This window comes from Labrus bergylta, chromosome 17 (genome assembly GCF_963930695.1).
Source record: "Labrus bergylta chromosome 17, fLabBer1.1, whole genome shotgun sequence".
NCBI lineage: Eukaryota > Metazoa > Chordata > Actinopteri > Labriformes > Labridae > Labrus > Labrus bergylta.
In genome coordinates this window covers 12,897,384-12,912,924 of record NC_089211.1, presented here as the reverse complement: position 1 = coordinate 12,912,924, position 15,541 = coordinate 12,897,384, and the positions used below count along the sequence as shown (strand labels likewise).

General features: G+C 38.6%; 1 protein-coding gene across 3 annotated transcripts in view; it reads left to right on the top strand.

Moving 5' to 3' along the window:
- Positions 1-15,541, top strand: part of LOC109987117 (rab GTPase-activating protein 1) — a 75,397-nt gene that overhangs the window by 19,327 nt on the left and 40,529 nt on the right. For all 3 annotated transcript variants that reach the window (XM_020638103.3, XM_020638102.3, XM_020638104.3), the window contains 8 exons: positions 635-795; positions 2,220-2,330; positions 3,150-3,216; positions 3,315-3,417; positions 3,762-3,931; positions 4,119-4,287; positions 5,510-5,603; positions 7,336-7,486. In XM_020638103.3, the coding sequence (XP_020493759.2) occupies positions 635-795; positions 2,220-2,330; positions 3,150-3,216; positions 3,315-3,417; positions 3,762-3,931; positions 4,119-4,287; positions 5,510-5,603; positions 7,336-7,486 (1,026 nt within the window). The remainder of the gene's footprint in view (positions 1-634; positions 796-2,219; positions 2,331-3,149; positions 3,217-3,314; positions 3,418-3,761; positions 3,932-4,118; positions 4,288-5,509; positions 5,604-7,335; positions 7,487-15,541) is intronic.

Genomic DNA, 15,541 nt, shown 5'->3' with positions numbered 1-15,541 from the left:
AGTATCTGTCATTATTTTATAGGAAAAAACAACACAACACTGACTGTTCTTGAACTCAAAATGCATGGATAGGAGCTAAAAATCCAGCTCTTATAAGGATTAGGCCAGTGGGGTCTGGAGGTCTTCCCCATGGAAATTTTGATCATTAAATATAATTTCCCTTTATTTTTGAAAAAAGGAAATTATATCATGCGGATAATCGCATTGGCGTTTATAATTTTAGGAATAAATCCTTGATAGCGGCATTTTATTGGTAGTTGGATATTTGTGTAGTGCATGTGTGTAGAGCAGCGTAGTGAAAACCACCAAAGGCTCTCTTAAAATATGAACTTCCTCTCCTTGCACATTTCTTCCTCTTTTGTTGTTTGGCAGTGTGATTTTTTTGTTTTCTGGGGCACTGAATTGATTACGATACAGTGCCACCACCAAAATGACAAATTCACCAGGTGCTGTACTTGGAACTCTTGTGTTCTCCATGAAAACACCCGTCAGACTTTGACGAGGGCCTGTGGAGGTACAAAATTAGGCGGCCTCAAATTTTTGAATGCAGGAAGAAGCCTGTACAGTATTGACCTCAGTTTAACAGTGTGTAACTAAATTTATTCTACACTTTCTGTCTTTTTAATTCCTGCAGGTCAGTAGGATACTGTACAGCTTCGCCACAGCATTTCGGAGGTCAGCTAAGAAGGCACTCCTGTCATCTCAGCAGGCTGCCCCGCTCACACCTGACAGCGATTTGTTTACCTTTACTGTCAGCCTGGAAATCAAGGAGGATGATGGGAAGGGCACTTTCAGGTGAGACATGATGAACATGCAAACTTGCTGTCTGTATTGTACAGTTAGAGATGGAACCATTGTTCACTGCTCTTTTTTCAGTCATTTTCAATGATAGTGGAAGTGCCACATTTTAACAAAATATCAATCAATTGCTCAATATGTCTTTGTATAGCACCAATGTACAACAAAGCTATGTCAAGACAAAATTACTAAGAACAAAAAAAATGCTACAGAAAAAACCCTTTCTCACCATAATACCCATTACACACACACAAACTGTATATAAACCGTATTACCCATTACACACACATATACATAAACCATATTACCCATTACACACACATAAACAAAGATACAGGCAGACCTAATTTAGGGGAGTTAAGTGTTCTTTAAACATTAGGACCATAACCAGAGCTGACAGTGTTTTGGCAACATACAAATGAAATTAAAATCATGCTAATTTGGAATCACACTTTTTTTGCAAATCGATAATACAAAAAAACAAAACAGGTTCCCCTGTTTGTTCATTTCAGTCCATCCTTCCTTGCTCCCCTGTATGACTGAATTCAGTCTATGTTGTGCTATGTTCAGAATTAGCCTCAGAGTCTCAGCGTATTTGGTAAACAAATCAAAACAAACAATCCAAAAATAGGCCTGTGGTTATTTTCAGCCAGCACACATTTCCTGCTCATTAGCTCTCAGTTGATTATGTTTGTGTACTGAATGCAAAGAAAACAGTTTTCACATGCAAACATGCCTGAACTGTTTATTGGGTGAAAAAAGAAAAGATGTATAACTGTGAACTCTAGACCATCTGTAGGGGTGTACTTCAGAAGAATATTTCAATCACTTCTTTTTGCATTGTGTTCTTAAGAAGCCTGTTTATCTTTAGGACCTGTAAAACCACGAATTAGTTTAGTTCACTAAGCTCAGCTGTATCTTTTACTTTATGTCCATTCTGACTCAGGGTTGTTGTGATTTAAAGCACTGTCTGAAATTATTTCAGATTCCAAGTGTTTGCAATCAATTTCAACTTGATCAATGGATTTTTAAACTGAAGAACCTCTGTTCAGGTTTAGGGTTTCTTCAGTGTTTCCTCAGGAATTTCTGTCAGCGAAGGTTTGGACAGTTGATTCCTGTTCCTGTCTCCAACACTGCTTTCAGAGCAGGAAAGAGAACCAGGAGCAGAATGTTTGAAAACAGCTACTATGCTTGCTTTTATTATGATAAATTGAGCTATTTGGAACATGAACCATCAGGTTTTCTCCTTACATAGGGTTTCAAATGGCAGTAAATCTACCTTACAGAGTCACTGTTAAACATATCACTGTGTCTGCTCTATAATTCTACTCTGCTTTTGTCACATCCTCTCTCTTTTTTTCTGTTGATGATAATTTTTGATGTAAGACTATGGGTGATATTTATTTTCTTCACATTTTCAGTGCTGTAGCGAAGGACAAGGACAAGCAGAGCTTCAAGCTGCGTGCAGGAATGGACAAGAAAATAGTCATTTATGTGCAGCAGACCTCCAATAAGGAACTGGCTATTGAGAGGTAAAATGAACACGAGCACATATTCACACACACAAGACTCGAATAGCCTTAGAATAAAATCCTTCCTAAATACTAGTTTATTTTTCCAGAGTTTCTAAGATGGAGCTGCAGCATCAAATCAGTGATAACACTGACTTATAATGCAGTAACTTAGAAGACATAATAAGCCAGATATAAGAATATAATCATTTTTAATTCAGCCAACTAAGTGATTCAATATGTATATCCACACAAACCGACATTTGCTACTGTTTCAATGTGTTTGCCCAGACATGACCAAACAGTCATTCAAAAGGAAACACCCAGCTGTAATTGTTAAACACACAACGTTTCATATCCGCGTGTCGGCCCCTGTTAGCTTGAAAGCGTTCCGGCACAGCTCTTACATGGTTATTAATGTTAGCGTCTCTTTTCCACGGTCTAATAAATCGGTTAAGATGTAAACATTCCATCTTCTTTTTTTGTGGACTTCCATCTTCACAGTGGGTTGTTATTGTTTGATGAAACCCAGAGAAGGTAAGGCTTGAAGTGCTGTGTTTAATATTCCCGACGATCTGGTCTGCGTTAGAGGATCAGTCCAGGAAGCTATTTGCGGTCTTATGTGATAGTTAACAACTGGTTTTACTCTATAGGGAGATTTATTGTTCTGTGTCTGGTTCCCCGCTCTTGCTCTGCTTCTTCTTTTTTTCTCACCCTTTTTCTTATGTAACCTTATTTATTTCTCTTCTCTTTCCCTCCAACTCGCCTCTCTTTGTGTATGCGTTGGCTTGTTTGTTTTCATGTATGTGTTGTGCGCTTTCATGTGTGTCTCCTCTCCAGGTGTTTTGGTCTGCTGCTCAGCCCTGGGAAAAATGTCAAGAACAGTGACATGCACCTGCTAGACCTGGTAGGTGACTATTTTCATGCACGTATGAATGTGTGTATGTGTCCACATGAATTTGTGCGTGTGTGCTTGCTAACTTCTCCCAACACTTGCCCCTTCAGGAGTCAATGGGAAAGAGCTCCGATGGGAAGTCTTACATCATCACAGGAAGTTGGAACCCCAACACGCCTCAGTTCCAGGCTGTGAACGAGGAAACGCCCAAAGGTAACGGCCAAAAATCTGCAGAAAATTCTAAGAAAACAGTGATTTGAGCAGTTATTATTTCCTTGTGGAACATTTCACTGATTAGATTTGTTTCATACATTGTAAAGACTTTCACACTTAAAGTATCCATGTTTAAAGGTGCAAAAATTCAAGATAAGGTTTAGTTGTGAAAAAGCTTAGCTGTGAAAACGCAAAGGCAAAAAGAAAGACATTTTATGGAAACTAAAATATGAAAAAGAAAGATATCATCTCTTTGTTCTGTACATCAGTGTTTACTACAGGTGGTGAAAAGAAGAGAAACAGTCACTTGAGATGACATTAACGTGTTTTCTTCTTTTTTCTAGATAAGTTCATGTACATGACGACAGCAGTGGACCTTGTGATTACAGAGGTGGAAGAGCCGGTGCGTTTTCTGCTGGAGACGAGGGTCAGGGTGTGCGCCCCAAACGACAGGCTCTTTTGGCCTTTCAGCAAACGCAACTACACTGAGACCTTCTACCTTAAGCTACGACAGGTATCAAGTCAAGAGCACAATGTCTATGCATGATCAAATCAATTCAGATGATGTGGCTTTCTTTTTGTGTTTCCTATTTTCCCTATAAAGGTAATTCAACAGACTTTTAAAGGATCAGATGTCGTTTTTTTTTTTTTTTTTTTACTATAAAGTTGGTCTGAGGTATTCTCCATGCGTCTCTCCTCAGATGGAGCGTAAGGAGCGCAAGAGTCCTGCTTCCGACACACTTTATGAGGTTTTGAGTTTGGAAAGTGAGACCGAGAGGGAGAAACGGAAGACCACAGCGAGTCCCGGCATCCTGCCCACAGGGCCAGGTAGCACGGTTCCGTCGCCACCTGAGGATGATGAAGAGGAAGGTGATTGGATGCTGTCTTACCTTTTTTTTTTTTTACTTGGCCTCTTCTTATTGGATTTCTTATTTTATTAAAAGGGACACAATAAAGAAGAACTGCATATATATGTTATTTGAAATGAAATCCCTGGCAGAGCAAAAGACACTTTTTTCTTTATATGAGCCATATTAAATTATTCTGTTGAAATGTGACCACGAAGCAGCACAGAAGACTCCTGACTGAATCACATGACAAACATTTGATGCTTTTCAAACAGTTATTGCAGAAGATCATGTCAGACACACAAACAACCCAAATAGATGCTAAATGGGAGTGATTAATAGATCAGTTTACTTTCCCTCTGAAACACTGATCTATTGTGATGTCCTTGGCAAAGACTGACCTTTGAAAAAATGGTGCACATCTACCATACAAAAATACATGTAAAAGTAATGCTGGGCAGCAGAATGAAGTTGAACAAATTGATCTGAAGCAAACAAGCCTTCTTAAATATGCTGCATACTTTCATATATTTTTTGCATGTTTTGCATAGAAAATGTAAAGCTCTACCCTGTGGGGATGTACCTGATATAGACTTGTGGCCCACAGGAGTGAAAAATCATGTGGGAGATCAGACACTGTGTTACAGAACTGTTTGTTCTGTATTCTCACAGAGCACTTAGCTCCCAGTGCTGTGTGCTAGTGTGTGTGAGGTTTTTTTTTTTTTGTATGTGTGTGTGTGAAAGTGAGAGGTATGGCAGATGTAATAACTGAAGTATTTTTTTGTATCTGACTGTGTGTTAGACTTTGATCTGCTGGCTTTGAGGTACAGGGTTGGATTCACTGTTTGGACTTATTGTCCTTTTATTTCTACTGAACTGTTATTGTGACTATTTAGATTCCACAGTTCATTGAGATTAGCCAATTATTGTCTTTTTGGACACAAAAAAGTAGATGATAAAATGTTACATTGGGTATGTATTTGGTTTATCAAATAAAAACATAACTCGTTTAGAGAGGGTCACATCTAATGATGCAAACATGTCATTATACATCTTAAAATAAAGGGTCTTCAGGTTGGTGGATATTTGGCTCCATGTTGGTAACATAAGTAAACAGAAAGTTTGAGACCAATTATTGTTTACTTGACTCCATTTTACCTCTATGAGGTGTAGTTGAAGGCCACGTTTCATTATGTAGGATAAGAAAAGGACAATAACCTCGCCTGTTTTTACTCCGTGTCTAGATAATGATGAGCCGTTGCTCAGTGGGTCTGGCGATGTTTCCAAGGAGTGTGCAGAGAAGATTCTGGAGACCTGGGGAGACTTATTATCCAAGTGGTAGGTCTTTGTTCCCTTGTTACATCCTGTCGTTCCACTTCGATTGCGGCTCAGAAACTACTCATACACACAAATAATTCATATGTTTGTCTGTGTGTGTTAGCGTGGTTTATTTGAATGAAAGAGCAGCAGGTAGGAGTTACTGATTAGCAGCTTATTAAGATGGCTTCCCTCTTCCATTAACTTTTAATCAAAAGCTTGTGACCAATGGAATAAAAACTAGTTTTAAACTAGAGCCCAGACTTTAATAAGCGACAAGTTTAGCAATACACACACACACACACACACACACACACACACACACACTAAATACAAATCCCCCCCAAAACACATACACCACACTTTGTCCCTGTATGTTGTTGTTTGTTTTTAGAGTAACTGTAGACATTTAGAGAATTCATCTAAACGTTGTATTTTAGAAATCATTTGTTGTACCTTATATCTGTTGGTTGGTTTAAATCTTTTTCTTTTTTTTTGTGCTACATTTAGTGTATCCTGACTCCCATATTAGCATGAAACCAAAAACACTGAATCCTTTGGAGGCATTTTTCTCACTTCTCAAAAAAAAAATACTTCTAAAAGAAAGGGATCATAAGACCAGCCTTTCATAATACTTGGCTTTGTGCAAGCGATAAGTGTTTTTGTGTGTTCAAGCCAGAGTGTTGCATTGTTGCATTGTGGGATGTCGCACTCTGGGAGCGAAGAGAGGCAAACCACAGAAAGGCCTTTACAATTTGATGCCCCCCAGGACCAGGCCTGGCCTTACTAACATCACATGTGCGCACACGCACACACACACACACGCACACACACACACACAAATACACATGCATGCACACACACAAACACACCATACTTTTGTTTCCCTTCTTAGTCTCAACAGAAAATGCCACATATTGCATAACTTCATGCCTGGAACAAAAAAAAACAAACAAGCAGAAAATAGAGAGGGATGAATTGAGAAGGGGGGGAAATGAGAGAATCATCAGGGATTCTCTGTCAACTCCAGTCAGGGATAGTTGGATTGTAAGGTACAGCTGTGCCTCCAAGTTTGCCGTCCTTTCACCCTAAGACCTGTTCATTTTTACTATGGATAGAGTTCAAACCCTTTTCTGACGAAGTCTGAGTGTTTCTCCATCTGTTAAGATGAGGGAGGGAAATCATTAAAATGTCTCCGTGTGCTGCTGCAATTTCTTTTTCAGCTCATTGTCTTCCACTGTCCTTTGCTTTCCCATGCTGCTAAAAATAGTGCCGTGTTAAATAAAGCAATGCTGCTGTTCAAATATCAGGAGAAGTGGGGTGATTAAGCGGAAAAAGAATTTAAAGAATAAATCACACTTTTCCCTGTACAAGAATAGCACATTTCAGTATTTGATTGATTGTATCCCCTGTTTGAAGTGGAAATGGAAACATGAAAAAAAGAGTGCTCTGCATTAAACTCATTCTACCTGTGGTATTAGGTGACATAACTCCTCATTGACGGGATTTTGGCCAAGCAGAGCATCTATGGAGATGATGAGGGCCCTTTTTGGACACAGTGCAGAGCAAATCAAAGCTTGTTGTGGATGTGTTAGGCAGGTGTGCCTGATATATCCATGTTGATTGGAGAAGCACAACTCATTTAATGAGGATTTTTGAGTGCTCAGTGATTGATACTGGTAAAGATTACACTAAATAAAGTTAAAAGAATGATTTGGCCATCACTGAGTCTTCGTCTTCTTCCTTCTCTCAGGCACACAAACTTATCGGTGCGTCCTCGGCCGCTGCCAGCACTGGTGCGGAGCGGCATACCTGAGGCTCTGCGAGGGGAGGTGTGGCAGCTCCTGGCAGGTTGCCATAACAATGACCACCAGGTAGAAGAGTACCGCACTCTTATTACAAAGGTAAGACCGCATTTAAAAGTATTGCCTCTGTTAAGATGGTCAGGTCAAACGAAATTCCCATGATCACCTCATGATTTAGTGTTTGGAAAAGCTGTCCTTTTTTTTTTTATTGCATGACTCATACCCAAGATAAATCATTGTACTTCTACTTTTAGGCCAGGTTATTTATTGATTTTCTGTACCTGAAAGACTTTTTCATTTTGGTGTTCGGTTCATGCTCGTTGTAGCATTTTTTTGTTGCTGTTATCGTCCTTGGCGATGATTCTTGTCGTGGTTGAACTTTTTTGAAAGTACACCTCAGGGCCACTGATGGTTCTGTCTCACAAGTTTCACTCTCGTGGTTCAAACTTGTGATGGTAACCACAGCCGCCCTGTAGGTCATACCAGCTGATTAACTTTATCATTATGATTATGTAAGTGATATTCATAGGTCCTTAGAGAGGACATGTGATTATGTAGCGTTAGAAATTAATAAGACTTGGCTTTTTCTAGTAGTTAAAAGTCAGGCTTGAGCCAGAAATAGCCCATATTGCACTACATGCTGTGGTATGCTATAATACTAACACTATAAATGTCCCAACAAAGTAGGTTTTAAGTGTGTTATATTGTATGTATAACTACATAGCTCGTTATGGCTCTGCCTGTTTGCCTCTACTCTGCATAACTGAACCTTAATGGATGTACAGAAACGACGAGCAGGCTTTTTTGTTACTGTGTAGGTCTGTCTGTGTGGCCATGCGTGTAAAGATCAGAGAAGACTTGCTCTCCTTGCTGTGGATGGTTAGCCCCCCTGTGGGCTGAGAACAGTGTGTTAGTGTATGTTGCTGCTCTGTCCACTGTTCTTATGTAAAGGCAACATCCCCGGGCGGGCAGCAAGCTGGGTCCCAGGTGGTGACAAGATGTTGGTGTGGGCCCCCCCCCCCCCCCCCCCCCCCCCCAGCTCTCTCACTCTCGTTTTTTTTTTTCACTCTTTCAGAATGCATTTGCCTCTTTTTCCTTCGTGCCCTTTTTCTACCTCTGCCTTTTCCTGTATTTTGGGTTACATTTCTGGCATGCGATGATGGTAAACTTGGATACTTCAGGGTTAGAAAAAAAGGAGGATAAACTCTGTTTTTCTGTTAACATGAATGGCATGAATGGAATCCCAGCTTTTACTCAGACAACAATAACAGTGGATCACAATGCCTGTGTATTGATAGTCACTGGATAGAAACCTGGATAGGAATTTATTGCAGAAGCACTAAAACATTCCAGATTTGTACGTCAGCCAACGAACACACGGAGAGAAGTGTGGAGAACACGTGCAGACATATCTGACTCTGACAGAGGATTTCGTTTTTTCTATTATGTCTAATTGGAAAAAAACTAGGAATGATAGCCAAAAAAAGTTTATGGACGGTAAATGATTTATTTAGCACAACATTTAGTGAGCACAGTTTTAATTAATATTTTTTTTATCAAGACTTAGACACAATGGGCCTTGTAAAAAGGAAATGATCTACAACACTTAAAAAGAAATAATTGAACAGAAATGTTCATGTTACTTAACAGAAATAGCACAATGGTACCTTTGAATTGACTAGGAATGAATTCCCGTTCACATAATCAGTGTTGCTGTTTGTAATTAAAGTGTATATATTCTAATTTAGTAACCCTTTCTTTCCCTATTTCAGCTGCTATTTTAATATTTGTACATACCATACTCATGTGCCAGCTCCTCATTTGTTTTGTGTGCTTTATTTGTTCAGCCTATGTTTGTGTGTATCTCTTTGTGTTGCATTACATTGTATGCACATCATGTCCTAGCTAGTGGCCTCTTTTGTACCCTAACCCCTGCAGAACGGGGTGTACATCCATACTTGTGAATGCAGGGCATTGATGGAAGTGGAAGCAGGGCTTTAGGTCTCAGACATTGGACCTCTTCCTTCCCTTTGGAGCTCTAATGAATTTTCAAACATGAGGGTCCCTGCCAAGTACTGGAAGTACCCATCAAACGCTGAATGAAGACTCATTAACACTCCACCAGTAACCAATTAAGTCATTAGGCTGTGTTATCTATGGCCCACATTTTGCATTAGCTGCGTACACTATAGTGAGTAGAAGAAGGGTTACTAAGTTTGGCAAAGAAATACTTGATTGATGCAGCAGGCTGGTCCAGTGCATGTTGATTTAAATTTAGGGAGACAATTTTTAAAGGTGGTGCGACATATTGGCAGGCCACACTGAATTATTTTGCTGAGGGGTGGAACTTTTTGACAATATAATAGCATAAAACACAGAATAGTCCTAGTCTTCAGGAAAAGCAACTGCAGGCGGTCTGTTTTTGAAGCACTTCTTGTGATATCGGTGGGAATTCTTGCCACAACCCAACAGCAATCAATAAATCATCATCAACTTTTATTTAAGTTCTCGACCCTCATTTACAGTGATGCAAAGAAAAGATAAATGACAGACAGAATGAGTTCAACAAAATGAGTTAAAGCTACCACAGGAAATCAAATCAATAAATGAGCAATAAGAACAATCAAATATATAAAGTAAAATAATTTTAAAAGATTGAAATTTCTACGATGACCAGTCAACAATTAAAATCAAATAAAACAGTTACAGGCAGGTATTGGGTGGTTAAGAAGAATATTTCTAAATTGTCCAAAAGGGATGAAAGTGCTCAATTTCAGGTCATGTTTTAAAATATTCCAAGAGTTTGCAGCACTAACGCTAAAAGCCGTTTTCCCAAGGTCAGTCCTGGGGTGAGGAACCTGGAGAACCAGTCCCTCACTCAAGCTGGTTAAAAATGGAACAAGGTTCAGATGTAACAAGGAGGCGATATATGATGGTAGATTTCCAGTAAGGGCTTTATCGATAAAAAGATGTCAGTGGTGTTGCGTCTCGTAGTAAGAGAGGGCCAACCAACTTTACATGGAATGCTCAGGAGGAAAAAGGAAATAACAAATCCTATGTCTGTCGTCCTATGCCATGTGGACTAAATCTAGTTTAGTCTTGGAAGTTTTTATTTTCAGTGGTTTTTTTTGTTTTTGTTTTTAATTAAAAGCTGTTGTGTGATGGAAATGTTTGACATTGAATGATATTAAGCTATGGATCTTATGAGCTTCCTTTTATTAGAGGATAGTTCATAGTTTTTTTTTTTTTTTACTTTATCCTTAGATTATTTCTTTATTGGTTATGTGATTTTTGCATAACTTCTATATAAAGATGGATGACACATCTCCAACTCATCCCATTGTACAAAAGTAAAGCCAAAACACCCCATGGCTGGCGGTTAACATATTGCACTAGTGACATCATGAAGAGTCATCACTGCAAATAGACTCTGCCAAACATTCAGCTGCTTCCACTAGAAGATATCAATAAAAAAAATAGAAAAACACATCCAAACATCAACATGGTTTTTCCAGCTTAACAGGTTATCTAGGTGTATAAAGATACCTGTAGAAGATAACCTGGTTGATTCTTTATTTTATGAATAAAAAAAGGGGCATGATCTCCTACAGACCGAGGATCCAGCACCATCTCCTCTGTTTTAATTACATTTACAACAAGGTAGTGAGCATCACTCTACTGACCCAAATGAGGGTCAGAATGTGAGACATTGTTCCTGTGGTGTGTATATGAAGACACACACATAGATGTCTCAAAGACATGCTGAGCCTGTGTCCTGTGGAGAGTAAAAACAAGCGCTCATAACTATCTGTCTGCCTACCTGACTGAGCCCTGCCTGCATAATGACCCTTCTGCCTCTTTCTACGCAAGTTTAATAGAGGCCTTTCATTGCACATTGATCACCTTCAAACCCACAATCCCCAACAGTTTGAAATGAATAGATTAGGTTCTGGAAAGTCTAGTGGAAAAATAAAACTAGAGAGCGGGGAATGTACTTCTGTTTTAGCAATTGTTCTAGATAAATGGGAAAAAGATTTTGCAGATCTGTTCTCTAGGTGCAATGATTCATTTGACGATGCTTTCTTGAAGGAAACAATCAGCTTAAAAGAGGTAATGGAGTCTGAAATGTTATCAGATGTAAATAATAGTAATAGGTTTTTGAATGAAAATTTTTCAGTGGAGGAGGTAAAAATTGTAATACATACCGTTAAAAAGCAAATTGAAAAAAGGAATTGACGAACTTTCAAACAAAGTGCTTAAGTCTCCAAAGCTGTTCAGTATATTATATGAGTTATTTCAAAAATGGAATTCAGACAAGCTAGAGCATGTATTGATCATGTATATGTAGTCACCTCAATAATATGTGCTGGAATGAAGGAAAAGAGATCAACATTTGCTTGTTTCATTGATTTCAAGAAGGCGTTTGACTGGATAAAGATACATGAAGATGACTTACAGATTATGCTGAATATTGTTGCAGAATGGCGCTTGAAATGGAGAATAGTGGCAAATGAAGACAAAACACAAGTCGTACATTTTAGGCAAAAATCATTAGTAAGAAGTCCAGTTATATTTAAATTAGGCACAACAGTGCTATCAAAGGCTGATCAATATAAATATCTTGGCTTGACATTGGATGAACACATGACTTTTAAAGAAGCTGTGAGTGTTTTGACTCAGTCAGCTGGTTGAGCTCTGGGATCTGTACTGAACAAAGTTAAACACTGTGGTAATCTGGGATTTCAGATTTATACACAATTCTATCTTTCATGTGTGTGTCCAGTGTCTGATTATGCTGCTGGTGTCTGGGGGTTCCTGGAACATCAAATATGCAATTATGTACATCAGAGAGCTCTGAGGTCCTTCTTGTGAATGGAGATATGGGATGGGAGCCTCCAAACATCAGACATAAATGTGAAATGCTGCTTTGGAATAGACTTGTAAAGATGTCGGACAAGAGACTCACTAAAAAGATTTTTATTTAGGACAAAGGAGATAAAATCTGTTTCTGTAGATGTATGGTGCAAACCAAAACTAAGAAGATTGCTACAGTGTAGAAGCCTACACTAAGTTTAATTTAACCAAAAGACAAAGATCCCTCTGCGCTCAACTACATTCAGGAACATTGCCTTTAGCTTTAGAGACCGGCAGGTTTAATGCCATTCCAGAGGAAGACCGAGTTTGTTTGTTGTGTGAGTTAGGAGAAACTGAAAACGAGATTCAGTTTTTGTTTAACTGCCAGATGTATGCTGACATCAGGGATGTTCTTTTTAAAAGAATGTCTTCAATTTATGTTGATTTATTTTGGCTAGACGATTATGAAAAACTTTGTTTGAGTTGTGTTTTAAAAAAGGAACCTTTGTTATAGCAAACTTTGTTTGCAAAGCTTGGGAAAAAAGACATAACACGTTTAAGATTGAACTGTGACAGGACTTTGTAATGTTATGATATGTAAATGTAAACCACTGCAACTGAATTCTTTGGTGTCTTATAAGCCCATGAGGGTTGGACACTTAGTGTGCATGACACGAAAATAAATTAAATCAATCAATCCATCTACCTGTCTGTCTTAATAATAATTTATATTTGTGTACGCTTGTCTCTCTGACTTGTATCCAAATCTGTTTGTGCTCTTGTCAGCTAGCGTGCCTTTCTGCATCTTCCCGTCTGCCCGATGGTTTTTGTTTTGTCACACTTGTCATCTTGCTTCTTCCTCACTCCTCTCACTCTGTCTTTTCAGACTGACGTGTCCACCCCACTCCTTTCCTGTCTGTCTCTCTGTACCCAAGGTTTATGTGTGCAATGCTGTTCTGACTTCTGCTGGGCAGAAATGGAAAGCTAGGCTCTAGGCTCATCTTACCAAGATAAATATCATGAATTTTCGGACATAAATGACATGCTTTATTGCTGAGCAGTTCTTTGAAAGTCCTTTCATTTCCAATCCGAGCAGGCATTTCTTTCATCATGAAAATACTCAAATGGGACATCAGCCCAGCAGTATCTTTTATGTTTCTGTTGTATCATGCTGATAAAAAGGTTGGCACAGTGTGACTCTTTATTTTTATATTTATATGAAAATATATATTTTTTTGTAATTATCAGATACAATTCAGCCAGAATAGCAGCCTTAAGTTTAACTTTTAAAGTGATAAACAGAACTTGTATGCCATTTTTTGGGTATGTAGGAAGTTTTGTGGTATATCGTTAAAAATCCAGAACACGATGGAACAAGACATTCAATGTAATCCATCTTAAAAATAACTACAGGGGGGCGCCGGTGGCCTAGTGGTTGATTCGCTCTTCCTATGTGCAGAGGCTGTATTCCTCTAGGCGGGTGTCCCGGGTTCTGGCTCCTTTCCTGCAAAAAACAAACTCCTTTGATTGAAATCCTTCTGTGTCTCTTTGTGAGATCCAGCAGACACACACACACATCTGCTTAATAAATGGTGTGCGCATGTAAGTAGTTTGAGAATCACCAGAGGATACTTGAGTCACGATTCAATATAATTGCGATTTTAAACATTTTGCGATATGTTGACAATTACAATACAATATATTGTGATTTGAATTTTTTAACTGAATATTATGTCCACAAAATTCAACTAAATCAAGAACTGTTTCGTCAAATAATAAAAAAATCGTCAGTCTACTCATCTCACTTCAGTCTTTTTATTTCTACACAACGGGAGTGAAGCCCACAGACTGACCAACACTGTGATCAAAGTAAAACCCTGTAAAAGGCTGCATGCACCTCACAGTCTGAACTGTTAGTATTTCAGTCTATTGGAATTTAACTGGGCACAAACATGTACTGTATTTTTACTTCATTTTTAACAATGCAACTTGTTCAAAATGAATTGTACAACCCCTTCAGCAATTCAAAGTTAAAAAGCATATTTACTATTAATATAATAAATATATCGATACTTGCCGGTCATGAGACAATATAATATCGTCACGCAAAATATCGCAGTACTATGCTGTATTGATTTTTTCGTCCACCTCCAGTAAGTAAGGTGTTTGATAATTATTTTCTTTTTTTTACCACTAAATTTTTTTAAATTATTTTTCAACAGAAAAACATCAACAAACATAACATCAGAATAATTGTCATCAATTTTAGGTCATAACCTAAGCAGTGCAGTTCACAAAGGGTCTTCAAATAGCTTCTGTTTAATATTTATTTTCAAAGCTCATATGAGACAAAGAACATGTTTCTGTAAATCACTGCAAACTTGTTATTCACATTTGTCTTTTTTTTGTAAAGCTGGTGTCCCTGATGATCAAATAACAAATACTGTTATTGAAATGTTAATAATAATAATAATAATAATAATAATAATAATAATAATAATAATAATGATAATACATTGCAGGTGCCTTTCAAAGTACTCAAGGTCACCTTACAAAGCAGAGATACAGCTTTTTATATTACAGTCAGTTGCTCTCTGATTTTTAAAAGCACTTTTGGGAGTTCAGTTTTTTTTTTTTTCCCCAGAATGAATGCTGTTAACCAGATAAACAATAGTTTAGTTTGACAGAAGAATATGAACAGAATGAAACTCACTGTCTCTAACACGAGTAATCATCAGCTTTTTTCTCCCATAAAATCTGATATTTTTTTGTAAGAGTTTAGGGGCACTGTGTTGCGTGTCTGCTACTGCAAGCTTGACCTTCAAGTGTTGACATTCTGCGAGTAAGCACAAGTTAGACAGCTAGCAGGACGGAGTTGTTCTCAGCTGTGCAACCAGGCGACAGTACATCACGCTCTTCCTCTCTCCTCACTCTCACAGCACTCTGTTTCCTTCCTTCAGTTTTGTCCCTGCTTTATCCTCTTTTTCTCCCCCCCCCCCACCGCCTTTTCTTAGTCTCATCTTTGATGCGCGCTGTGCTTCCTTTCACTCCCTTCCTCGTGCTTTTTCTCCCATTCCTCCACTTCTCCCAACCCCTTTTTCATCGTCGCACTGTGGTTGTCTATTTTTAGCTCCTCGTGTGGCGGGCAGAGGAGGTGCGTGAAAGCATGGGAGTGTGTCTGTCTGGGTTGCGGGGGAGAAAGGTGCAGCCTGGTGTGCGTGTGTGGGTAATGTTTGGGTCTCCATCACGCTACATCAAATTGCCCTGCACGAGACACACTGCAGTCTTCTGAAAGTCATT